Here is a 25,186-nt window from a genome sequence, read left to right on the forward strand (position 1 = left end):
GAATCATTAGATATTAGGCTGTTTCTACTCTATTGAATTCTATCTGGTTCAGCATGTGCCTCTGGACAGTGTGTATTCATAGTGGCTATGATTGTGTGTGTGGTCCAAGTCTATGTGTAAAAACCTGACCCATAAGTCCCTCAAAGATTGACAAATCCATCCCCAACAAAGTTTTTTCCCAGGTCTCCACTAGTATAGGAATTAATGTAAAACTCACAATTGGGCATAGTGCTAAAATAGGGGTTACTTTTAGGTTTAGGAGTTTGGGCTAGCTTAAGTTTAGGCATAAATGTTAGGTATTTGAGGTTAAGGTTTGGGTCTAGGAGATAGGGAACATGGATTTCTTGGTATCACACACATTTGTTTTTATACAGGGATATAAAAACAAATGTGTGTGAGCAAGTGTGTCATCAGGTTGGACAAAAATATCTTCAAACTGTTGCTCTCCAACCAGATAGTGTAAGGTAAGGTAAGGTAGTGGTGGTGTGTGTGTATTTGTTTGAAGGCTTTTAAGGTTTGCAGAGGACAGGAGGGATGTGGGTCTGGTCTCAGTGCCTGCCTGCCCCTCTCTCTCCCACTGGAAAGAAACACAAATGAGAAACAGAGTCAATCTTCCTCTCTCTCTCCTTTCCTCTCTCTCTCTCTCGCTCTCACACACACACACACACACACCCTCTCTTTCATTTTCTCTCTCTCTCCATCTCCTATGTGCAGTGTGACTCACATACATGGAATGTGGTGGGCCGGCCTGAAAACTATTAATATCAGCCTTCCTTGGGTACGCTAACTTTCCTTGGGCTGCAGCCTGTAGACACTATAGCTTTATGATAGGCATGAAAATTAACAACACCCCCCTATTTGGACTTTTCCTTAGGAAAACTATGTTTAGGCCCCCCCCCCCCCCCCCCCCTCGGTGAAGATCTGCTTCACTGGCGCAGTCAAGGAAAATTTATTTTACAGCTGTGCTACCCATGCTACGCTTGCCACAGTCAACTGGTGTTACAGTATCATTTTATCATCCTGTTCTTCAACTGAAAGCAGGAAATGCAAAGAGCCAACGCCTCTAAGTTATTCTTTAAATATTGAACATGATTTATCGTAAAAAAACAACTATGTATTGTGCCCTAACACCCAATTCCATTAATTGCGATTCACATCTTTCCAATGTCCTGTCACAGCAGAAGCTGGTTCAAATTAAGATATGCCATCTGTACGGGTTTCTAAGACAGAAAAATAGGGTATGGTTTGCTAGACAAGTTTCCACCTGACAGTATCTAATTCCACCTGACAGGATTCTTGCAAGCCCTGAAAAATCTCTCTTTCATGGATAACAGGAACCTTTCCCCAGATTTCCTAATCACATGAACAGACAGTCCTGCTGATGGAACAGTGTAGCCTTTCCAGCACAACAATAATCTGGAGCAAATGTTTTGACATTCTTGAAGAGCTATTTCAGTAACAAATGAAATTTTGATAAGCTTCCAACATGCATATTAAAACAAATCTATAACATATGACAGATCCCGTTCGCTCCCGACTCAGACGATAAAGTATTACGTTCTGCACGTACAGATAGAATATTATCCGAACGTGTTGCACAAAATAGTATAATTTACTGCTATTATGTTGCAATAATGAAACATTTACATTTAAATACATAATTGGCTACGTGGCAATCTCACTGACGCAGTAAAAGGCGACAATTTTCTCTCACAAGGCTGTCAAGACTACGGAACGAGCTCTTAGTTTTTGTCCCTAAGCGTTAAAATTAAAGAAATGTGCTTTACTGAGGAAAGTTGTCAGCATGGTCAACTCTGTCATTTAGACACGCCACTCGTTGCTTCACACTTACACAGACCCATTAAATGCCAGTCAAAGTCCGGTCACGAACGTCCATTGAACTGATCGCACCTCAGGGGTCTTCACCTACGTCACAGTGTGCATACGTGGGGAACTCCTCACTAGGAAGAGTAGTGAAGAATGGACATTTTGGAAACAACCTCGAATGTACTGTATTTCACGTCAAACGAGCGCCATCTAACGGACATAAAAGTGTTTGTATATATTTGTTCATTTCTTTTCAGATACGCGAGGGTGTATGTATGCCTGTAGAGGGCACAAAATCACAGTTTGCACTAAAATCCGCACCGAGAAGATGTTCCCTTAGCAACAGCGTCAGTGTTTTACGACAGTTACGTACCGTATTATAGGTGACCGGTGTCGTACATTTTGCAGAATCACCATGGCGTCTGTATTGAAAGAGACTGCGGGGCTATATGAAACATTGAAAACGGAATGGAACAAGAAAAATCCAAATCTGAACAAATGTGGAGAAATTTTGAGCAAGCTTAAGGTTGTTAGAATATTTGTTTACTTAGCTAACACTTGAACTTCAAATATACGGTCCGTTTGTAAATTAGCTACAGTACTGTCGCTGGTTAGCTAAACTACCGTCAATCAACTTTTTACATTTCTTTGGAATGCATTATAAAGATGTCTGTTAACCATTGCGTTTTTGTACAGATCTCGTTATTGGAGTTAAATTTCTTACCAACAACTGGGACAAAGCTCACCAAACAGCAGCTTATTTTAGCTCGTAAGTATCTAGTCTTCACAACAAATGCTATACCTAGTTATGCTAGTTAGCTAGCTAACGTATTGGCTCACTCGTCGTTTTCATTGACATGTTATCTTTGCGTGCTTGTCAACAAAGTTCCGAGTGATTGTTCAGCATCGTAAAACGTGTTAAAAGAAAAAGAGGTGGTGGGGGTGGTTTTTTTTAAATACCTATCAGTGTTTAACAATTTGTCTTCTTGATAGCAGTGGATACAACAACAAAAGCAGTGGATAAGATATTTCTGAATTCTTTCTCAGGGGACGTACTGGAGATTGGCGCGTTGTGGAGTATCCTAAAGAAGGAGATCCCCTCATTTGAAAGATACATGGCCCAGCTAAAATGCTACTATTTTGATTACAAGTATGGTCACCAACTTACTCTTCCTGTTCAAGATAATGTCCAATATCTTTTTCCCCCAGAGCATCTGAAATAGTACATTTTAGTCCATTAGCTGAAAACGTGTTCGGTCAAGCAGATTGATCAGTGTAATTTTCTTCAAGCTCCTTGTTCTCTCCCTCCATCCAGGGATGAGCTGCCGGAGTCGGCGTACATGCACCAGCTGTTGGGTCTGAACCTGCTCTTCCTGCTGTCACAGAACCGTGTTTCAGAGTTCCACACAGAGCTGGAGAGGCTGACCGCTAAGGACATCCAGACCAACGTATACATTCGCCACCCCGTCTCCTTAGAGCAGGTGACTTCTGCGGATACACTATCATGTGGACATTGTGAGATGGGTAAAACCTCAGCATCCCAGAGGTGGTCAGTACATGTCACCGTTGTACATTGTATAGAAGTCATCTGATGAACTTCTAGGCTTCTTATTACGTCTTATCAAATGTTTGTTCTGGGCAAAATTGGCTCTCTGTCTTCTGAAGGAATTCATATTCTCCTTGTCAGTTCTCGGCTTGTTAGTCTTTGTGTCCATGTAAGTAGTTTGAAATATGTTTCCTGGTCTTCATACTAGTACCTGATGGAGGGGAGTTACAACAAGGTGTTTCTGGCCAAAGGCAACATCCCTGCTGAGAGCTACACCTTCTTCATAGACATACTGCTTGACACTATCCGGTAAGATCCAGTGGGACTTCAGACGTTTATGTATCCATGGGTTCTGTAGCTTGTGGTCTGACAATGACAGTGTTTTTCCTATCTGTCTCCAGTGACGAGATCGCAGGGTGTATAGAAAAGGCTTATGAACAGATCCTGTTCAATGAAGCCACAAGAGTTCTTTTCTTCTCCTCCCCAAAGAAGATGACAGAGTATGCCAAGAAGGTCAGCTTCATGTATATGTTGGGATATTTCTTTTTTGTAGGCAAAACATTTAGCTGAATACTAGCCTTCCCACATCTGTTAGTGCATGACAAAACAGGGCTGAATCCAGGTAAACAGAACAGTCCTCTATTACAGACCAAGGGCCCTAACAGAACTTAACAGAGTTTTTGCCCCTCTTTCATCATAATGAACTGCTTTATTAGCTTAGTTTATCTCACGTGTGTGTGTGTGTGTGTGTGTGTGTGTTGCAGCGGGGATGGACCCAAAGCCCAGATGGCTACTACTCATTCAGCGTTCAGCAGCAGAGAACAGAGGAGGTGACAATTCCCTCCACCGAGCTGGCTACACAAGTCATTGAGTACGCTCGGCAACTGGAGATGATTGTTTAGAGGGATGTACTGTAGAAGCTACATGACACACACACACACACACCTTGTACCCAAATAACACACACACACACGCAGTCCTCAAACGTTGCGTGGACAGATTGTCAGACTGGTTGGCCAGGACCTTGTTGTTCTGTTTACCTGCTTCTCACGGCTCCTTGGGAAAAGAGACATGAGTGGAATTAGATGTACCAGTCTGACAGTGTGTTTTAGCGTCTGAGTAATGTACTGAAATAAAGTTGAGACAACACTTCACAACTAAGGCCAGTGTGCTCCGTGGGTCTTTGGGGAATCAGCCTGGGCTTAAAGATTGTGGAAGTGTCGGCACATTCTCATGCCCAAGTTGCCCTTTACCCCGACTACATGAGGAGCTTTATGTGACCGTTTCCAGGGTGTCTGTCTAGGGTTAGGGGTGTCATTTGAAGATCTCATGGGATTCATTTATTTCTGCCAAACAACGTATGTGTTAAGTTGTCAACTTTTCTATAAATTCAGATAGGTCCCTCCCCGTTCTGCGATTAGTTTGGCTGACTGGTTACACTTGTGGTCTCGCAGCCTGTTGACATAATGCATGGTGAGATGCAGCCCAGTGGCTTTTCAACGCTGATGGACACGGTTCTGCATTCATACTGGGGTTATTCGATTTCTTTTTTTTTTTTTTGCACACCAGAAGTCTATTTCAATGCCCTGGCCTCGTCTCCTAGCAACTATTTCAGAGAATTGCTGTAAAAGTTGGTTGGTCTTTTTAAAAATTGAAACTTTCTTTCCCCCTCCAAATGTTTGTAATCCGGACAATAAAACTGTTGAAAGTATCACGTTTGAAATTTCAAATATTAAACTTTTAATTTTTTCCTGATTCATGGTCTATTATTTCATGTAACGTAATAGGCAACTTACCAGTACAACTTGACAACACAGTTAATCCATGTATTATTTGCAGAGTGGTTTGATGTAGTATAACTATTTCTGAACGAGTGTGTGACTGATAAGAAGTGATGTCACTGGCTCGTCTCACTGCTCTCTCTCAGCGCCAGGACAACTGCTAGTTTAGCCGTGGTCACCCAGGGAGGTTCACACAGGTAGTTCCTGTTCACGTTCAACCTGACCGGAGAGAAAATACCTCAAGTTTGCCACCTAGTGCATGAGTGATGTTAAATGGCTTCTGACAAGCTGATGGTGGAATGTCTGTGATATACACATGGGTCCCCTGTTAATAAAACAATGCAATGACCAATGTAAGGTTGTTAAAATCCAATGCCAATGATGTAATCCTGTTATTACATGAATCTATTAATTTACCCATGCCTTATACCTGTTTACATTTGACCTAACCCCAGTGAGGCTACCCTACCAAAGTGCCTCTAACACATGGTACCTTAATGGCTCCAGGTTAGCATAAGAAGATTTTAAGATGAACTGTAGCTTGCCTGACAGCAATTGACATTAACAACAAATCTCAGAAGTCGATAAGCCAGTGGGTGAAGTGTCACGAGTGGCCTCGCGTGGTGGTGCGGGTTGGCAGGAAGCTATGTCAGGTTCAAGTGTGTCGTGAGTGCTACCGTGACTCACCACTTGGTGACGTTGGGTGGCAGCGCTTCTTTGGTGCCACCGTGTTGGCAGCGGGCCCGGCGCCGACAGGATCCGTCTACTGTGAACGGGTGCCAGCAGCCCGACGGGCGCGGAGGGAGCTCGGGTGACGGCGAAGAAGCTGGCGGGATGTCCTCTGTCTTCTGGCCCTCGTTCTTGTCAACCCCTCTCGCCACCTTTCCTGCACTCCTGGCCAGAGCCTTGGCCTGGGCCGCTGCTTGTTTCTGTTTCTTCCTGGACTTGGGCGGGGAGGCCAGGCATGTAGATGCCTTTTCTGGGGCGATAGGAAACTCCAGGGTTTTAAGGGGTGTGGGGTCTGCCGGGGGCATGGGGTCCTGGAAGACGGTGTCCGCCGACCCCTCCGTGACCCTAGGGTCCGGTGGATCCAGAAGACTTTCAGGTTCGTTGCCGTGGAATTCCATGCGGACGTTGTGGAGGTCAGCCCGGCCGCTGCCATCTGGATGAGGGAACTCATGGGCGTGCTGCTGAGCCCTCCCAGGTCGTTCCGCGGCCTCGTCCAGCATGCGTTCTGGGGACAAGGGAATTGGCCACTTGGCATTGAAACGGTGCAAGTTACTGCAGTGTGTCTTGGCTTTGCCTGATGCCTCTGTGACGTCTGCCTGCTTGTGCTGGGGACTCCGGTCTTCTGTCAGGGGTGTGGCCTGTTGTCCTCTTTGGGTGTATATAGGGGGTGGACACTGGGATGGTAGAAGTTCCGGTGAAAGCGGACGTGGAAGGGCTAGTCTTGGTTCAAGGGGGCGTGGGGGGGCTGGTCTTGGTTCAAGGGGGCGTGGGGGGGCTGGTCTTGGTTCAAGGGGTCGTGGGGAGGCTGGTCTTGGTTCAAGGGGTCGTGGGGGGGCTGGTCTTGGTTCAAGGGGTCGTGGGGGGGCTGGTCTTGGTTCAAGGGGTCGTGATGGGTTTTGAGGTGAGCCTTCAAGTGGGTGCTCCCCAGTGCTTCCATCTAGCTGACCCTTGGATGTCTCCTTGATGAACCTGGTTCTCATCTCCTTCAGCCTCTGTCGGGCAGCTCGGGCACGGTTCAGAGAGCTGGGAGACAGTTTAGAGAGAAAAGAGTCCAGTTCACCATTGCTGGTTGTTGTGCTACCAGTCAAGGTGCTACTGGTTGTTGTGCTACCAGTCAAGGTGCTACCAGTCATTGTGCTACCAATGAAGGTGCTACTGGTTGTGGTGCTACTAAACAAGGTGCTACCGGTTGTGGTGCTACTGGTCAGGGTGCTACTGATCATATTGCAATCAGTCAGGTTGCTACTGGTCATATTGCCATCAGTCAGGTTGCTACTGGTCATATTGCCATCAGTCAGGGTGCTACTGGTCATATTGCTACCAGTCAGGGTGCTACCAGTTGTGATGTTACCAGTCAGGGTGCTACTAGTCATATTACTATCAGTCAGGGTGCTACCAGTCGTGTTGCTTCCGGTCAGGGTGCTACTGGTCATATTGCTACCAGTCAGAGTGCTATCAGTTGTGATGCTATCAGTCAGGGTGCTACCAGTCATGATGCTACCAGTCAAGGTGCTACTGTTCGTGATACTACCAGTCAGGGTGCTACTGGTTGTTGTTTTGGTCCCCTGAGCCTCATCATGATTTGTTTTGTTCTGACTTTGAGTCTGAGGTTGTGTTTTAGACAGTTCCACTTTTCCATTTTGTTTTGAAGGAATTTCAGCGCCCAGAGAAAAACATCCATTGTTAGGGATGGGTGCAGGAAAATTCAGGACTGGTGCTTCTGGAGTCACAGGTGATTTGTCTGGCTTACTAGCTGGAAATCTGTCGGTCTGTGACTGGCCTGCTGGCTTTGTTATCTGGGCAGAAGTGCTCAAGTTGTACACTGACTTGGAGCTCTTGGCATTCTGGGCCTTCGAATCTCGGTGACCAGGCTTGAGTTTAGGAGTGGTTTTAAAAGCTTGACTGAGGGGGATTCCGGTCAGGGCAGCCTTGACAGCAGCCTGCCTCAGAAGAGTAGTTGGAGGGATTTGACTCTGCTGATCCTTCATACACTCCATCCTGGGGAAGGAAATATGGTAGGCAAAGTGAGACCCCTTTACACTAATCAAACCTTAAAGGCCTTAATAGTTTAAAACAATGTATGAAAAATAATGTGTATACCCATCTTAAGTCTTATGGACCAATCTTAACCAAGCAGACAGACAGAGGGACTGGGGAGCAGACAGACAGACAAACAGACCAGGGACTCACGTTTGCTCTATCTTTTCCAGAATATTTCTAGACAGCACCAAGTTTGGAGGCGTTTTGAGTGAACTAGAAGATGTATCTTGAACATCTTCACTGCTGGTTGTGGACTTGCTGTTGCCAGGGTCACCACTAGGGGTGCTGGTTATGTCCTTCCTTAGAGGCCCAGCCTTCAGTTCGTCATAGCTGGCAGTTGTTCCATCAGGTCTTCTGATCTTAATTGGCTTCCTAAGCCAACCCTGTAGGTTAGTAGAAGCGGTCGGTGGTGTTTCAGGTTTACTAATATCAGTCAATGATGTTTGGGGTTTAGTAGTAATCAGTGACTCTTTGTGTTTAGTGAAATCAGTGTGGGGTGTATTTCCAGAGCCCTTCATTATACCTTTATTACTGCCAGTGTCTTTAAGGTCAACTGTCGACTGTGAAAGGCTGGAGTCTGGACATTCTAGTGTGCACTTGAGTTCAACAAAAGTAACAGGTGTTCCATCAGGATGAGAGATCCTAATTGGTGAAGACTTGCATGCATTTTTATTTTTTTCTGGTTCCTTGAAAATAATATTTTTAGTAGGAGGAGCTTGCTGGGTCTCAACTGGGGCTGTGGCTGGAGTCTGAGGAGACCAAAAGGAAGCCCTAACATCCTTCACTGCCATGGGTCTCTGCTTTGTAACTCTTGGTTTAGGGGCCACTACTGCTGGTCTCTGCTGCGTAACTCTTGGTTTAGGGGCCCCTACTGCTGGTCTCTGTTGTGTTACCTGAGGTTTAGGGGCCACTACTGCTTGTCTCTGCTCTGTTACCTGAGGTTTAGGGGCCATTCCTGCTGGTCTCTGCTGTGTTACCTGAGGTTTAGGGGCCACTACTGCTGGTCTCTGCTGTGTTACCTGAGGTTTATGGGCCACTACTGCTGGTCTCTGCTCTGTTACCAGAGGTTTAGGGGCTACTACTGCTGGTCTCTGCTGTGTTACCTGAGGTTTAGGGACAACTACTGCTGGTATCTGCTCTGTTACCTGAGGTTTAGGGGCTACTACTGCTGGTCTCTGCTGTGTTACCTGAGGTTTAGGGGCCACTACTGCTGGTCTCTGCTGTGTAAGCTGTGTTTTGGAGGTCTGATCCATCTCTTGTGATAGAGGTCTTGGTTTAGACTGAGAAAGAAGAGGGGCTATTATAGGAGCAGAGGATGTAGCAACAGCAGGCATGTGTATTGGGTGGTCTTGACTGAGGGTAGAAGGAGAGGGGCTAGGCTGCGTAAGGTGGAGAGAAGCTTGACCCATTCTCACTGGGGTGCCCTTGACCAGACATGGCACCTGGTTGACAGTCTTGGAGGTGGAAAAAAGACCCATGGTCTCAGTCTGGTCTGTCTTTTTTGGTGTCTCGGTTTCCTTTGGTTTTACCATCTCAAGGCTGCCTTGCCTGGGCGGGGTTTTCTCTGTCTGTTGCTCCACCTGCTCTGAGTGGCTGTTGCCCATCCTGAATAAGACAACAACTGTATTAGGTCTCTCTCTTATCTCTGCTGTCTGAACTGTCTTGTAAATTTAGAATTACATTGAGATACAATCTTTAAAATAATTCTTATACATTTGCTAAATGTATAACTATCTTAACTTAATGCTGTACATTTTTCACAGAGTTTAATGTTTAGCATTAGGTTTATTCCTTGCTAACTTAAAAAAGATATATTGTAATGAACCTTTTCCTTTAGCATGAATATGTGCTCATGCAAAATAACGTTGGCTAGTTACAGTACAGGTGGCCTAAAGGATACTGGCATAAGCACTGTTCAATGCTTCTGACCTGGTTTACCAAAGTAATGTTCATCAGAAAATGAAAGTGAACCATATGTAATACTTCAATTTCATTTGAATAACTTGACCGAAACTAAGCGAACTTTCTATTTAAGTTAGCTAGCTATATTTCTGCAATCACACCTAGCTACTAAGTTATTTTTAGGCTACAGTTATTTTTAGGCTACATTTCAGCCAACTTAGCTACAGCTAGCTACGTTCGCTGGCCGTTAGCTTATTTGAATATAAATAAGTTAGCTATTACTAAACTACTTACTGTAAAAAAAAAAATCTAAAAAGTTGCACTGTACCTACCCTAAAATGAATCTAATCTGTCAGTTTTCCAGGTTTCTGTTGTTGTTCACCAAAATAGTTCGCAGGGAATTTGAATGAAAACAGAATTTATTGGGAATGTGTTTAGCGCGAGCTGACGAATTAGGAAACACGACCTTCAATGACATAAACAACTATGTGGATTGTTTCTTTTTAGTTAGAATAACCAGAAGGGCGGAAGGCCTACAGATTCCTGTGCGCTGCTATTTTCACCACCTCTCCTTAACTGTGTCAACAATACAAAAATAAATGACGTTGTAGCATCCTGGGAACTTCGAATTCATAATATGGAATGTTCAAAATGTTTACGTCAAGGTTTGTTAATTGGACTGTAATACACCAGCTAGTCCCAGCCGCTGTCCACTCCGCGGTGCTGAAACAGGAGTTGGCGCCTTATTAATTGTCTCCGGCTGCGCTCTGGGGCGTGAGGTGGATTTATTTGTTATATCTTAATAACGCATTGCTCCGGAAAGGCATTTTACGGTGAACATGTTTGTAAGACATCCTCCCAGTGACAGTGAAACTGACAGTTGCTAAGCGTCATGCAGGTACGTTTACGTGACAGGGTGCCTATCAATGGATTGTGACAAAGATTAATTCCAGGCATTCCAAAGTCACACTTCCTCTCCTCCACTCTCTTCCCCCTTCTATCCTCCTCCTCTGTGTCATGTATCCTGTGTTTGAGAATATCTCCTGAGCGCCAGTGTGTTGCCTGTATCTAACAGTAGCTACACGTTTTTGTCAGCATCCCCCCCAGGTTGCCAGATACATTTCTTATCAATAGGTGTTTGAGGGTTCCCAAACCCCAACAGACAGACATACAGACATAGACAGAGAGAAACGACCAGCATCGAGCACCAGGCAGCCAATGACTAGTGCGGAAGGAAAGATGTGCAGGTTGCTGTAACGGTAGTTAGATGGGCACGCGGCAGGTAGAGTGTTAGAGAAGGGAATAGGGCCGGAGTGATTTAGAGAAGGAGGGAGGGAGGGAGGCACAGGGAGGGAGTGATTTAGAGAAAGGGTGAGGGAGGGAGGTAGAGGGAGTGAGGGAGTATGCTGCCGCTGCTGCCAGCGGAAAATGGCTGCTGTAACCTCGAGCCCATCCTGATACACGGCAACGGCGTTAAGGTGGAGAGAGAGATAAGAAAATGAGACCAGAGAGTGAGATAGAGAGAGAACGAGAGAGTGAAAGAGTGAGGGTGTGAGTGCGCGCGTGTTCCGGAGAGGGGGTATCTAAAAGACAGGAGACGGTGGCAGGGAGCTCGAAGCGGAGGCTACTGCGAGACATGGAGGGCGAGTAAGTCCTTATCTTTTTATTCATAGAATATTACATGAAGTCACCCCAGCTTGGTCATTAAATTCATCCCCGATAAGCACCAATGTTACACCAGAAGGCAACCTCAGGACGTATAAAGCTACAATATATTGCGATAGTTAAGGATAAGCACTATTACGTAGTCTTGAATCAACAGTATACACCCCAGTCCCGATATATCCGCGCAAATATGTGATAAATATGTTTATATGGTTTGGTTACATGGGAGCTATAATATAAAATGGTGCAAAGACAGAATTCAAACACATAAGGCTTCTAGTCGTAAAAATACGAAATCCATAGTGCGAAATAACAGATAATAGTCACGAAGTGGCGAGGAGTTCTCTTTGACCATTAAATAAATCAGTCAATGTGTCAAATGTATTGAAGAAATAGACAAAATATGGCGAGTTTTGGCCAAGCTCTCGTCATTCACAGAAAGGATCCGGTAAACCGAGGGAGGGATGCTGGCGATGGGATTTTTATCAACGCGTCTCGGGTTTCATTATGATTTTTAAAGCCAAACTTTATGAATGAAATGTGATTTTTCTCTCTTCCTCAACCCCTCCTCTCCTTCCCTTTCTCATCACCCCCTCCCCCACCCTCGCTACCTCAGTCCTCGCACCCACTCATCTCTTCTTTTAACTAGCGTTTGTTTTCTATTATATGTTTTTTCCCCCCAAATATTCTACAATGTTTTAAAATCACAATGTTTTATTGTATTTCATTCATAAAACAACGGATATCAGGGTGTGTTATCGAGCGAGTGCGTGCGTTCATAAGCCTAGTGTGTGATGAACTGGCGGTAGGGGGAGAAGAGAGGAGAACGCAATGTCTTACAGTTATTGCAACAATAATGGAAATCCAATGTAGATTATGGAAAATCACAAGATATTATGCACGCGTCTTAACTTCTCTGTCGATCCACGGTATTGGAATTTAAAACGCTCGGTTCAGCATCTGGTGGACTGAAGCGGGTGGTCGCGAGGAACCCGGCCCTGGTCGGATGGCAAATGGGCGCGTTCATTGATACATCTACTGTATCTGGGAGACACTCAGTCTTGTTCCCACCTCCCATTCGGTCATTCTCTCCTCGCCACAGGCGTTCTCTCTTTCTGTTTGCCCAATATCTCTCTCATTCCGTGCCATTTCCTTGTGACACTACTTTACTCAGGAATAAGAGTCGTGATCGTTCTAAAATAGGCATTCTATATTGACGCGTAATGGCTTGTTTTATGTTTTGCTTTATATAATATTCACTCCGACGTTATATGTTCATTTGTGCAGTCATCGCATCCTAGCCGACATTAGAGTTTCCTTGTTCACGTGACCGTCCATTATGACCCGGCAGCTTCCGTTTTAACTACTATTGATATACTGTGTAAGGTGAGGCTCGGCTGTGTCTGTGTAGACTAGCCAACTGATGTTGGGAAATCAAGACAAAAAAAGACAGGCTACTGTAGGCCTCCATGTAAGATGGGGAAATACTTTTCCCCTTTTTCATGTGTTCTGCCCATAAAGAGGGAGATGCTAATAAAGTATTTAGATCACACTTAGTCTGCCTTCAGTCAGTTAAATTCTTTTCTACACAAACTGGCATTTTGACCACCAAGACAAGCCCTAGAAAAGGTCTGATGTTGAAAGATCTGATGCAGTTGGTCAAAAGATCAGAACTGAGCCTCATGTTTAAACACAGCTATGGACTTGCTTAGCTTTAGCTCCAAACTCCCATTGAAGCATCGTTTCTGAGGCCAGGAGACACTTGACATCAAACATTACGATAAAGGCACAGGGAGCCCAATCCTGACCTTTTCCCCCGCTAATTGGTCTTCTGACCAAGCTATATTTGTCATTCAGCCTAGCAACTTGCAAGAGCAATAAGGGTTAGCTGTCTTGCTCAAGGACAGAACAACAAATTATTTTCCACTTTGCCACCCCAGGGATTTGATCCAGCAACCTTTCAGTTACAAGCAGATGTTTTAACCACCAGACTGTCTGCCCCCTCTTTTCACCTCAGAGCTTTTTCAGAGTGGATCTGATTGATGAAAAGATTAGTGGTGATGGTGTGTGTGTGTGTGTGTGGTGGTGGTGGTGGTGGGGGGGTATGCCTTTTTAAACACAAACCATATTCTGTTGTAAGTTGCATGATAAGAAAAAAGTTGCATGTTCTGTGCATAGCAGGTAGCTGTGTGATCTCTGTCTGTCTGTGTGTGAGTCTGTCTGTATGTGAATGCTTATTTATTTGGGCACGTTAAGTTCTACTGTGTTGATTTCTCAACTGAACAGTTACCTCTGGATCTCTGTTAACAACACAATAGAATTGTATTATGCATTGATGTCATCGAGGCTGTCTGTGATGATGAGCGTTTCCAGTGACATGTCTGCACGTGTAATATGTGTGTGTGTGTGTGTAGTGTGTGTGTAGTATGTGTGTGTGTGTGTGTGTGTAGTGTGTGTGTGTGTGTGTGTGTGTGCATGGGCATTCTGTTCTGTCTATGGTGTGTGAATGTGTGTGTTCTGTTCAGAGCCTGTATGCATGGGTGTGTGTGTTTTTATGGTTGCCCTGTCTAACGTCCTGTCATCTCTCCTCAGTGTGCGTGTTCGGGCCGTCGTGATGACACGTGACGACTCCAGCGGTGGCTGGGTGCCCCTGGGGGGCGGCGGCCTCAGTCATGTGGTCATATCTAAGGGGAGGAGCCAGGAAGGAATGGGGCGGAGGGAATACGTTGTACGCGGAGAGCGGCTGCGCGATCGAGCAGTGAGTGTGTGTGTGCGTGTGTCATAATTGTCATAGAGGTGTAGTCTGATACCTAAAATTACATCCTGGGGACCATGGGGTCTCATATAGAGTCTACAGGTATACAGAGTTATTCCTATAGAGAGTCAACAGGAATACAGAGTTATTCCTATAGAGAGTCAACAGGAATATTCATAGAGAGAGTCTATAGGAAGACAGAGTTATTTATATAGAGAGTCTATAGGAAGAGAGAGTTATTCATATAAAGAGTCTGTAGGAAGAGAGAGTTATTCAAAGTGTCTACAGGCATACAGAGTTTTTCATATAGAGAGTCAACAGTAATACATAGTTATTCATATAGAGAGTCTACAGGAAGAGGAAGTTATTTATATAGAGAGTCAACAGGAAGATAGAGTTATTCATATAGAGAGTCTACAGGAAGAGGGAGTTATTTATATAGAGAGTCAACAGGAAGATAGAGTTATTCATATAGAGAGTCTACAGGAAGAGAGAGTTATTTATATAGTCTATAGGAAGACAGAGTTATTCATATAGAGAGTCTACAGGAAGAGAGAGTTATTTATATAAAGAGTCAACAGGAAGAGAGAGTTATTTATATAGTCTATAGGAAGACAGAGTTATTCATATAGAGAGTATACAGGAAGAGAGAGTAATTTATATAGAGAGTCAACAGGAAGAGAGAGTTATTCATATAGAGAGTATACAGGAAGACAGTTTTTCATAAAGAGAATTACCAAACTCTTTTCCAGTGGTCCCATTTCTTCCATTGGTTTTTAGCACAGTGCAGCTATCCAGTGTTTGACTGTTGTATATATCTACTTCATGTTATAACATAAAGGAACTCTGGTTCTGCAGGACGGTGGATAGTAGATGCAGAAATCCCCTCTGACTCCCTGTCTATCTGAATGTGTTTGTCTGTTTTGTGTGTGTGTGTGTGTGTAGCCGGTGCTGGAGTGTGCAGTACAGAGGGGACTGGTCTACAACAAGGTGAACCCCATCTTTCACCACTGGCGTGTGGAGGAGCGAAAGTTTGGCCTGACGTTCCAGAGTCCTGCTGATGCCATCTCCTTTGAGCGCGGCCTGCAGGCAGTCATTGACAGGCTGGAACGGGGCTCTGACTCCCCTTCCTCCTCCACGCCTGAAGAGGGCGACACTGAGGATGACGGTCAGGCAGTGAGTGACTTAATGGCTTCATATATGGACTGATCCATGTCCAGCTATCCTTACAGATCAATCATCAAGAGGCAGGTGTAGAATCTGCGTACAGATCTTGAAGCAAGTCAGAATAAGCTAGCTTCTGTAATCACACGTTTTTGTTATCCATGATCAGATTTGGAATGTTTTTTTCAGAAAAGAATCATATTGGACCCTTCTGATCCACAACAATATTTATATTACAGAATCCAGATATTATGCTTTGGAAAAGTTGCCATTTACTGTGAAAGTTTTACAAGACAGGTTTTTACTGTAAGAGTATAATAAAGAACAGGTTTTTACTGATGGAATTGTGTAAGAAATAGTTTTTTGACTGTGAGTAAGACAAGTTTTTTGGCAACAACAAAAAGGGATGAGAATGAGCCTTTCCTCTATGGGGCAGTGGTCTGTGTTACCCTGTTACAGCACAGGGTTCTCTCAGCGCGGCCTGCGTTTCAGCAGAGGGCTGTCTCAGCGCGGCCTGCGTTTCAGCACAGGGTTGTCTCAGCACGGCCTGCGTTTCAGCACAGGGTTGTCTCAGCACGGCCTGCGTTTCAGCACAGGGTAGTCTCAGCGCGGACTGTATTTCAGCAGGGGGCTGTCTCAGCATGGCCTGCGTTTCAGCACAGGGTTGTCTCAGCACGGTCTGTGTTTCAGCACAGGGTAATCTCAGCGCGGCCTGCGTTTCAGCACAGAGTTGTCTCAGCACAGCTGCGTTTCAACAGAGGGCTGTCTCAGCACGGCCTGCGTTTCAGCAGAGGGCTGTCTCAGCACGGCCTGCGTTTCAGCACAGGGTTGTCTCAGCATGGCCTGCGTTTCAGCACAGAGTTGTCTCAGCACAGCTGCGTTTCAACAGAGGGCTGTCTCAGCACGGCCTGCGTTTCAGCAGAGGGCTGTCTCAGCACGGCCTGCGTTTCAGCACAGGGTTGTCTCAGCATGGCCTGCGTTTCAGCACAGGGTTGTCTCAGCACGGTCTGCGTTTCAGCACAGGGTTGTCTCACCACAGCTGTGTTTCAGCACAGTGTTGTCTCAGAAGGGTCTGCGTTTCAGCACAGGGTTGTCTCAGCACGGTATGTGTTTCAGCACAGGGCTGTCTCAGCATGGCCTGTGTTTCAGCACAGGGATGTCTCAGCACGGTATGTGTTTCAGCAGAGGGCTGTCTCAGCATGGCCTGTGTTTCAGCACAGGGTTGTCTCAGCACGGTATGTGTTTCAGCAGAGGGTTGTCTCAGCATGGCCTGTGTTTCAGCACAGGGTTGTCTCACCACAGCTGTGTTTCAGCACAGTGTTGTCTCAGCATGGCCTGTGTTTCAGCACAGGGTTGTCTCAGCATGGTATGTGTTTCAGCAGAGGGTTGTCTCAGCATGGCCTGTGTTTCAGCACAGGGTTGTCTCAGCACGGTCTGTGTTTCAGCGGAGGGCTGTCTCAGCATGGCCTGCGATGGATGAGTGACTATTGTAGTGGGCCCGCCTCTCAACTCTGTGCCGGCTTAAAAGGCAGTTCGATAAGAAGCAGAACTGATCGGCAAAATGTCGATCAGAGGACACGTCTCTACACTCAACTCTCAACTATCTAAAATGTGAAAATGCATTGTCTTTAATCCCTTTTCTGTTTTAGCAATTTTACATTTGAATCATTTAGCAGGTGATCTTATCCAATGCAAATTAGGGTTACATGTCCTTCTCAGGGTCCGAACAACTGATTTTCCTCCTTGATGGCATAGGGTTTGGATCCCGCAACCTTTCAGTTACTGGTCAGATGCCCGCTAGGCTATCTACAATCCAAGATCATGTCAATAAAGATATTTTAGGACAATAATGGGATTGGATCCTTCTGATCCAGATAAAAAAATATTCAGATTGTTTTTTTTATTATATGAACAGGCCTGCACCTTGCCATCTACTGGACAGGTTGTGGTACAACACTTTGCCATCTACTGGACACTGCCATCTACTGGACAGGTTCTGGTACTACACCTCTTACTCAGTTACGTTATTATTCTTAGTTGTAGTGCCTTTGACCTTAAGACTTAACATGAATCAAGGCAATCCTTGAATCCAAATTTCTGGGATTCACTATCGTTAGAAAAACACACAGCTAGACTTTCCGATGAGTTGGAAGATTCTATTACAAAATTCTGTTCCAATTCCAGGGAATAGGAATCCCATTTTTGTTGTGGTTGTGGCAATAGCATGGACTGGGAGGTGGGGTGGGGGGGGGGGGGGGTACAATGGTGGGGGGTTGAGGAGGGAGGGGGGGATTTTAATTGGGGTGAGGTCAGTTAGATTCTCAGGTGCTGTCTGTGTTTTGTTTCTTTTTGTCTTTTCCTTATGTATTCGATTTTTTTTTTATTTATCATGGGAAAGAAAGAAAAAAACACTCCTTGTTGCTTTGTGGATTATTCTCTGTTTGTGCCCTTTTGTGTATTTAATAGAAATATTTGAAATGGGAATCCCATTTCCACGGTTTTCAAAAATCTGCCTAACGTTAATTTCGTCTCCCCTGGAAACTATATAATAATAATCTGTATAATAATAAGGATAATAACAATAAGAAAAATTATATTAATAATGACTATGTTAATAATGACTATGTTGATAATGACTATGTTGATAATGACTATGTTGATAACAATAATGTGATACATCATTCATAGAGCACGTTTCCTATTCCAATAGCAAAATCCCAAAATAACAAAAATGATAATGATAAATAAAAAATTAGATAATAAATTATTAAATATAATCTGTTTATAATAAATATATATAATCACATAATAATAAATATAATCAGGTTATAATAAATATAATCTGTTGACAATAAATACATCTTATCTGTTTATATGATTGTGTGGGTCTGGTATTGTGTCATGTTGTGTGAATAGAAGGTCTATGAAGGTCTGTGGCATATCTGAGATGTAGCAGAAAAATATTAAATGTTTTCTAAAGATCTAACTTTAATTTCTATGACTTGTAGTTTGTGTCACTGAAGTGTGATGACCTCTGACCTGTAGCGTGATGTCAGTCTCATACAGGAAGTGAGTCATCGTCCAACAGCAGGAAGGAGATGCTACCCAAGCCTGTCACCATAGTAACCAGTGAGTCCTCCTCCACCTGTTTCGTACGCTCCACCTCCGAGGAGTTTAGCTTCGGAGCGTCTCACGCCATCACGTCCACCACACCTGCCCAGGTAAGGTACACCCACATACACACACACACAAAAACACACCTGCCCAGGTAAGGTACACCCACATACACACACACACAAAAACACACCTGCCCAGGTAAGGTACACCCACATACACACACACACAAAAACACACCTGCCCAGGTAAGGTACACCCACATACACACACACACAAAAACACACCTGCCCAGGTAAGGTACACCCACATACACACACACACAAAAACACACCTGCCCAGGTAAGGTACACCCACATACACACACACACAAAAACACACCTGCCCAGGTAAGGTACACCCACATACACACACACACAAAAACACACCTGCCCAGGTAAGGTACACCCACATACACACACACACAAAAACACACCTGCCCAGGTAAGGTACACCCACATACACACACACACAAAAACACACCTGCCCAGGTAACTGGTCTTGGCATTCCTGTTTTATGATGACTGAATGCTGTTCCAGGATATATTACATTGTATTGTTGTTCTGTGTCTGTGAAGGATGTGCTTCAGGACACAGTGCCCTCCACCAATAATGGCACCCTTGGTAAATATGAACAAATTTGACTGTGGAATTTATTTTATATCCTCTTGATAAAATTAACCTTTAATTAAAGTAAAACAACTGAAAGAAAAAATAGATTCTAATAATAAAACAAATATTTTTCTCAAAGATGTGTGCCACAATTATTGGCACCCCTTCATTTAAAACTTTGTTCAACCTCCCTTTGCCCAGATAACAGCTCTGTGTCTTCTCCTATAATGTGTAATGAGGTTGGAGAACACATGAAAAGGGATCCGAGACCATTCCTCCTTAGAGAATCTCTCCAGATCATTCTGATTCCGTGGTCCACGCTTGTGGACGCTCCTCTTCAGCTCATTCCGTATGTTTTTAATGGGGTTTAGGTCAGGGGACTGGGATGGCCATGGCAAAATCTTGGTTCTGTGGTCAGTGAAAAAAGATGTGAGTTGATTTTGAGGTGTGCTTTGGATCATTGTCCTGCTGGAAGATCCAAAAGGTTTTGATTTAATATCTGCTGGTTCTTGGAATCCATGATACAATGAATCCTAACAAGTTGTCCAGGGCCTTTGGAAGAAAAACAGCCCCACAACATCACAGATCCACCTACTTCACAGTTAGGATGAGGTACTTTTCTGCATGGCTATCTTTCTGTCTACACCAAACTCATCTGACCATAAAACCTGGTCCCATTGAAAGTTCCAGTAATGTTTGGCAAACTGTAGGTGCTTGAGTTTGTTGTTTGATGACAGCAAAGATTTTATTACGGCAACCCTCCCAAACAACGTGTGGTTATGAAGGTAGCGTCTGATTGTAGTTTTGGACACTTTCTGACCCCAAGACTCAACTAACCAATCAATCATTCACATTTATTTATATAGCCCTTTTTACATCAGCAGTTATCACAAAGTGCTTTTACAAAAGCACCTAGCCTGAAAACCCAACGAGTAGGCCACCACAGTGTTGATGCACAGTGGCTAGGAAAACCTAGAGAGGAACCAGGCTCTGAGGGGTGACCAGTCCTCTTCTGGCTGTGCCAGAATAAGAGTACTAATTAATTAATTAATGCTTTAGGGCTGTGTCCAGAGTTTATAAAACAAGTCAGAAGCCTGACTTTGAACAGGGACAGCTACGAATCTTTTGAGCCTGGCACTCTTGAGATGTGATCCTGGACCTCAGGTCCTCCTAAGTTTAAACAGAGCAAGAGACAAGGAACATTTAGAGTGCTTAGAGTAACAAGGAATAACAATGGAGAAGGAGAACTGACCCTACACCCCCGGCACAATAATATAGCAGCGTAAAACCTTGGGGCTGAGACAGGGGGGTCCATTGACACTGTGGCCCTATCTGACGGTAACCCCGGACAGGGCCCAACAGGCAGGGAGTCAATGCATCCACTTTGCCATGCATCAACCAAAGGGACCCTAATCAACTGCATCCACCCTGAAAGTAATTGCAACTAATGTCTGCAATTCTCCAGCTGTGATCCTAGGAGATTCTTTGGCCACTCAAACCATTCAACCCAGTTGCTTTAACATCTTAATTATTGCCCTTATAGCGGAAATGGGCATTTTCAACCTTTCTTATAGCCATTTTCTGATTTGTGCAGCTCAACAACCTTATATGGTACATCGTTACTGTATTCTCGGGTGTTTCCCATAGTGATGGATGACTATGGGAATTTGGCCTGTGTGTCACCTCATATTTATACCCCAGTGAAACAGGAAGTCATGGCTTATTCAAGTTTTCCTAATCACTCAGGTGAACTTATAAATATAAAATATGAATGGAATATACAGTTGTGCTCAAACGTTTGCATACCCTTGGAGAATTGGTAATATATGTACCATTTGTAAGGAAACAGGCAAAACACGTCTTTTGTTTCTTATGGGATTCATATTCAACTGTAGGTCATAACAGAATAACAGAATTTGAGATCTCCCCAGAGTGGCTGGATGATATTAAGATCAGGAGACTGTGATGGCCACTCCTGAACCTTCACCTTTTTCTGCTGTAACCACTGGAGAGTCAACCTGGCCTTGTGTTTAGGGTCATTGTGCTGGAAAGTCCAAGAGTGTCCCATGCGCAGCTTTTGTGCAGAAGAATGCAAATTGTCTGCCAGTATTTTCTGATGACATGCTGCATTCATCTTGCCATCAATTTTCACAAAATTCCCAATGCCTTTAGAGCTCACACACCCCCAAAACATCAGTGAGCCACCACCATGTTTCACAGTGGGGATGGTATTCTGTTCACTATAGGCCTTGTTGACCCCTCTCCAAACATAGCACTTATGGTTGTAACCGTAAAGCTCTATTTTGGTCTCATCACTCCAAATTACAGTGTGCCAGAAGCTGTGAGGCTTGTCAAGCTGTTAACGGGCATATTGTAACCAGACTTTTTTGTGGCATTGGTGCAGTAAAGGCTTCTTTCTGGCAACTCAACCATGCAGCTAATTTTTGTTCAAGTATCGTTGTATTGTGCTCCTTGAAACAACCACACTGTCTTTTCAAGAGCAATCTGTAGTTCTCCTGAGGTTACCTGTGGGTTTTTCTTTGTATCCCGAATAATTATTCTGGCAGATTTGGCTGAAATCTTTCTTGATCTACCTGACCTTGGCTTGGTATCAAGAGATCCCAGAATTAATCACTTCTTAATAAGTGATTGAACAGTACTGACTGGCATTTGCAATGCTTTAGATATATTTTCGTGCTTTTTATATCTTTTTCCATTTTTATAAAGTTCCATTATCTTGTTACGCAGGTCTTTTGACAGTTCTGTAATGCTCCCCATGTCTCAGTATCTAGTCTTCTCAGTGCATCCACGTGAGAGCTAACAAACTCATTGACTATAGATAGACAATAATTCACCTTTAATTGCCATTTTTACCTATGTATGTCACCTTTCAAGGGCATGTAAACTTCTGATCAGGGTCATTTGGGTGATTTCTGTTATCATTATGATTTAAAAAGGAGCCAAACAACTATGTGATAATAAATGGCTTCTTATGATCACTGTCCTTAAATAAAAAATAAAATTAGTTTTGCACGATCAGTCATATTTTCAAAAGCAGTGCTAAAATTTCACAATATCTGACAGGGTATGCATACTTATGAGCACAACTGTACTTCAGTTATATTTTTTTAATAATTTCTAGGGGTTTGGAGAAAAATATTTATTTCACATTCATTCTTACAAGCATTTTACTTCAATTAAAGGTTTGAATATATCTGAATGAAAGACCAAGAGAAGAAATACAAAAAAAATATACCAAGGGTAGCAATATAAGTGGATGGTACTGTATATTACATCATAATGTTATTCTATGACTACAAATGCTGTGTCTCAGGATATATTACATCATAGTGTTGAGCTCTGCTCTTCTCAGGTTCTGATTGTGCTCTATTCCCAACTCCCCCCTACCCCCTATACCCACCCCCACTCCCTCACCCCCCCACCTCCCCAGATTCACGCCAGGCCCACGCAGCATCAACTCTCCCAGGTCACGGCTGTACTGAACCCCCCCTCCCCACCTCCACCTCCACCTGCTCCTCCGACCCCACCAACGGGGCCGCCTGCCTCCTCCCCCCTCTCCCCCACCATCTCCTTACTGGAGGAGGGTGACCTGCGCAGCCTGGACCCCTGCAAGGACCTGTGGGGTTCCCGTGGGTATGAGGACTATCGGCGGGCTGGTGCGGCCCGGACCATGGTGGGGGGTCTGACTGGGGGGGTGGTGGTCGTGGGCGGGGGGGGTGTGCAGGACAAGTCCACGGAGCTGTGCGTGGTGCGCTTCGAGAAGGAGCTGTCCGGTGTGGGCACGGCCGGCTGCGAGGTGGCGGTCAGCCTGGACAGCAAGGGGTCCCAGCGCCTCTCCTCGTCCTCCTCGCCCACCTGCGTGGCGTCCATGCCCAACGCCGTGTCCGGGGGGTCATCGGGCGCCGGCTCGCCCCAGGAGACCGGGAAGGTAAGCCCCTCCCCCTGCTGCATCCACACCTCCCTGGCCACGCCCCACTCACGGACTCGCAAGCGAGGAGGCGGAGGAGGGGCGGCGGCGGGAGGCGGGGAGGCCGGCGACCCGGCCATCTCCCCGGACGAGGACAGCCCGTGTCCGGCGGGGTCGTCTTCGTGTTCGTCAAGGTGCGTCTACTGCCGCTCGGTGTTCAGCCAATCAGAGAACGGGCGCGGCCGCTGCCGGGACGCCCCGGACCCCGCCCTACACTGCCTGCGTCAGTGGACCTGCGTGTGGTGCGCGGAGAGCCTCCTCTACCACTGCATGTCGGACTCGGAGGGCGAGTTCTGGGAGCCGTGCTCGTGCGAGGACTCCCTGGGCGAGGGCCACCCCCACCCCCTGTGCTGCGCCCGCTGGCTGGCCCTCCTCGCCCTGTCCCTGGTCGTACCCTGCATGTGCTGCTTCCTGCCCCTGCGCGCCTGCCTGCGCTGCGGAGAGAGCTGTGGCTGCTGCGGCGGGAAGCACAAGGCTGTGCGGTGAGGCTGGGCCAGGGGAGGGAGGTGAGGGGGAGCCACACCCCGGGGGGGGGGGGTGCTGGGCGGCGCCAAGGCCGTTTTTATGGTGGGGGAGGGGGGGGCACTCCCTTTGCGGGTGGTGGGGGGGGGTGACCTTAGCCTTGCCCCTTCCCCCGCCCCGGCGCTCCGTGGCCCCCCCCCCAGCAGCCATCCACGGAATTCCGCTCTTTCCCTTGTCGACCCGGATCTGTCTTCCCCTCCTTCCCCTGTCCTCATACGCTCTGGCCCGGCCCGCACACGGAACACAGGACACAGAACGGCCCCAGGCTGTGAGAATCACGAGGAGCCTTCACGTAGAAGGAGTTACCATAGTTACTGAAGACTTGGCTGCTGATTGGTCTGTCTGGGGTTAGAGGTCACAGGTCAAAGACTTGAAGGGAGAGGAGAGGAAGAAAACGATGTACACTGTTTCAAATGTCACTTTGTTTGTTTTTTTAAATTTAGGGGGAAAAAACTGAAAAAACAAAGGATGTTTCTATATTTGATTGTTCTCATTTTGATTGGTATATTTTATTAAACATGTCAACAGGACCGGCAGACAGATAGAGACAGATAGACAGGAATTTTGTGTTCTGTAATGACCTACGGACATATTTGACAACCACACCCCCTTAACCCCTTGTCAATCAACGTCATGGCGTCTGGAGGAGAGAAATGGGGAGGAGGAAATAGATGCCTCTGGAGGATCCGAAGCAGGGAGCTCTGTGGGGTTATGTGGGTATCTGAGGACAGCGTAGGGGGTGAGTGATTGGGCTCAGTTCAGTCAAACCTGTACTGCAGTGATACACGGTAGCTCTTTCTCCCATGGTAATGTTTAAAAACACAGGGGGCAACACTCCACACCTCCAAGGTTTTCTTTCAAATGTGGTAACTGGAGAAGTATGACAACACTTTAGATGTTCTACATAATTACAGTGTGTGAACATCACTGCTGTGGGCTTAAATGAATCCCAGCCCCTTATCTTGGTGATAGAAGGTTTTCACACGGCACCGACACCTGTCTGAGTTCATATGACCGCGGGACAAAGAGCTACTGGGTCAGGGGTCAGTCGGTGTGACCTCAGTCGTAGACCAACCCTGACTGACATACACCCATAACATGACACACCCCCCCCCCCGTGTAAAACACCTGAAATCTGCACGTCCAGACCAGACCTTCTAACACCATTAGGCACCACCAAATAATATAGTATGATGAACAATGTATTGAGGTTATGTTTATAGTTGTAAAGGGTGTGTAATCTGGGTTGAGGATCAACATGGTAGTCGTCGTGTTTAACTCACTCACACACCTTTGAATGGCACAAGTAGTTAACACACACACACACAATGATTCCTCTCACTACCAGACACTGTTACCACTGGATTTGACTGTGCTACACAGACAGGTGTGTGGTGGTTCCCTCTACAGACAGGTGTGTGGTGGTTCCCTCTACAGACAGGTGTGTGGTGGTTAAGTCCACAGACAGGTGTGTGGTGGTTCACTCTACAGACAGGTTTGTG

At 45.5% G+C, this 25,186-nt stretch overlaps 2 protein-coding genes across 2 annotated transcripts; both read left to right on the forward strand.

Moving 5' to 3' along the window:
• The first annotated feature begins 2,207 nt into the window (after nucleotides 1-2,207).
• Nucleotides 2,208-4,934, forward strand: psmd8 (proteasome 26S subunit, non-ATPase 8). The gene is made up of 7 exons (XM_010903049.4): nucleotides 2,208-2,353; nucleotides 2,524-2,596; nucleotides 2,875-2,977; nucleotides 3,143-3,308; nucleotides 3,582-3,682; nucleotides 3,775-3,886; nucleotides 4,138-4,934. Exons 1-7 carry the CDS (start codon nucleotides 2,243-2,245, stop codon nucleotides 4,273-4,275), a joined length of 804 nt encoding a protein of 267 aa, XP_010901351.1. The 5' UTR covers nucleotides 2,208-2,242; the 3' UTR covers nucleotides 4,276-4,934.
• Nucleotides 4,935-11,210: 6,276 nt separating this feature from the next.
• spred3 (sprouty related EVH1 domain containing 3) lies at nucleotides 11,211-23,648 on the forward strand. Its single transcript, XM_020046778.3, has 5 exons — nucleotides 11,211-11,472; nucleotides 14,083-14,248; nucleotides 15,191-15,421; nucleotides 18,466-18,630; nucleotides 22,626-23,648. Exons 1-5 carry the CDS (start codon nucleotides 11,462-11,464, stop codon nucleotides 23,646-23,648), a joined length of 1,596 nt encoding a protein of 531 aa, XP_019902337.3. The 5' UTR covers nucleotides 11,211-11,461.
• Nucleotides 23,649-25,186: the final 1,538 nt, after the last annotated feature.

The sequence above is a fragment of the Esox lucius genome, chromosome 1, assembly GCF_011004845.1.
Source record: "Esox lucius isolate fEsoLuc1 chromosome 1, fEsoLuc1.pri, whole genome shotgun sequence".
Lineage (NCBI taxonomy): Eukaryota > Metazoa > Chordata > Actinopteri > Esociformes > Esocidae > Esox > Esox lucius.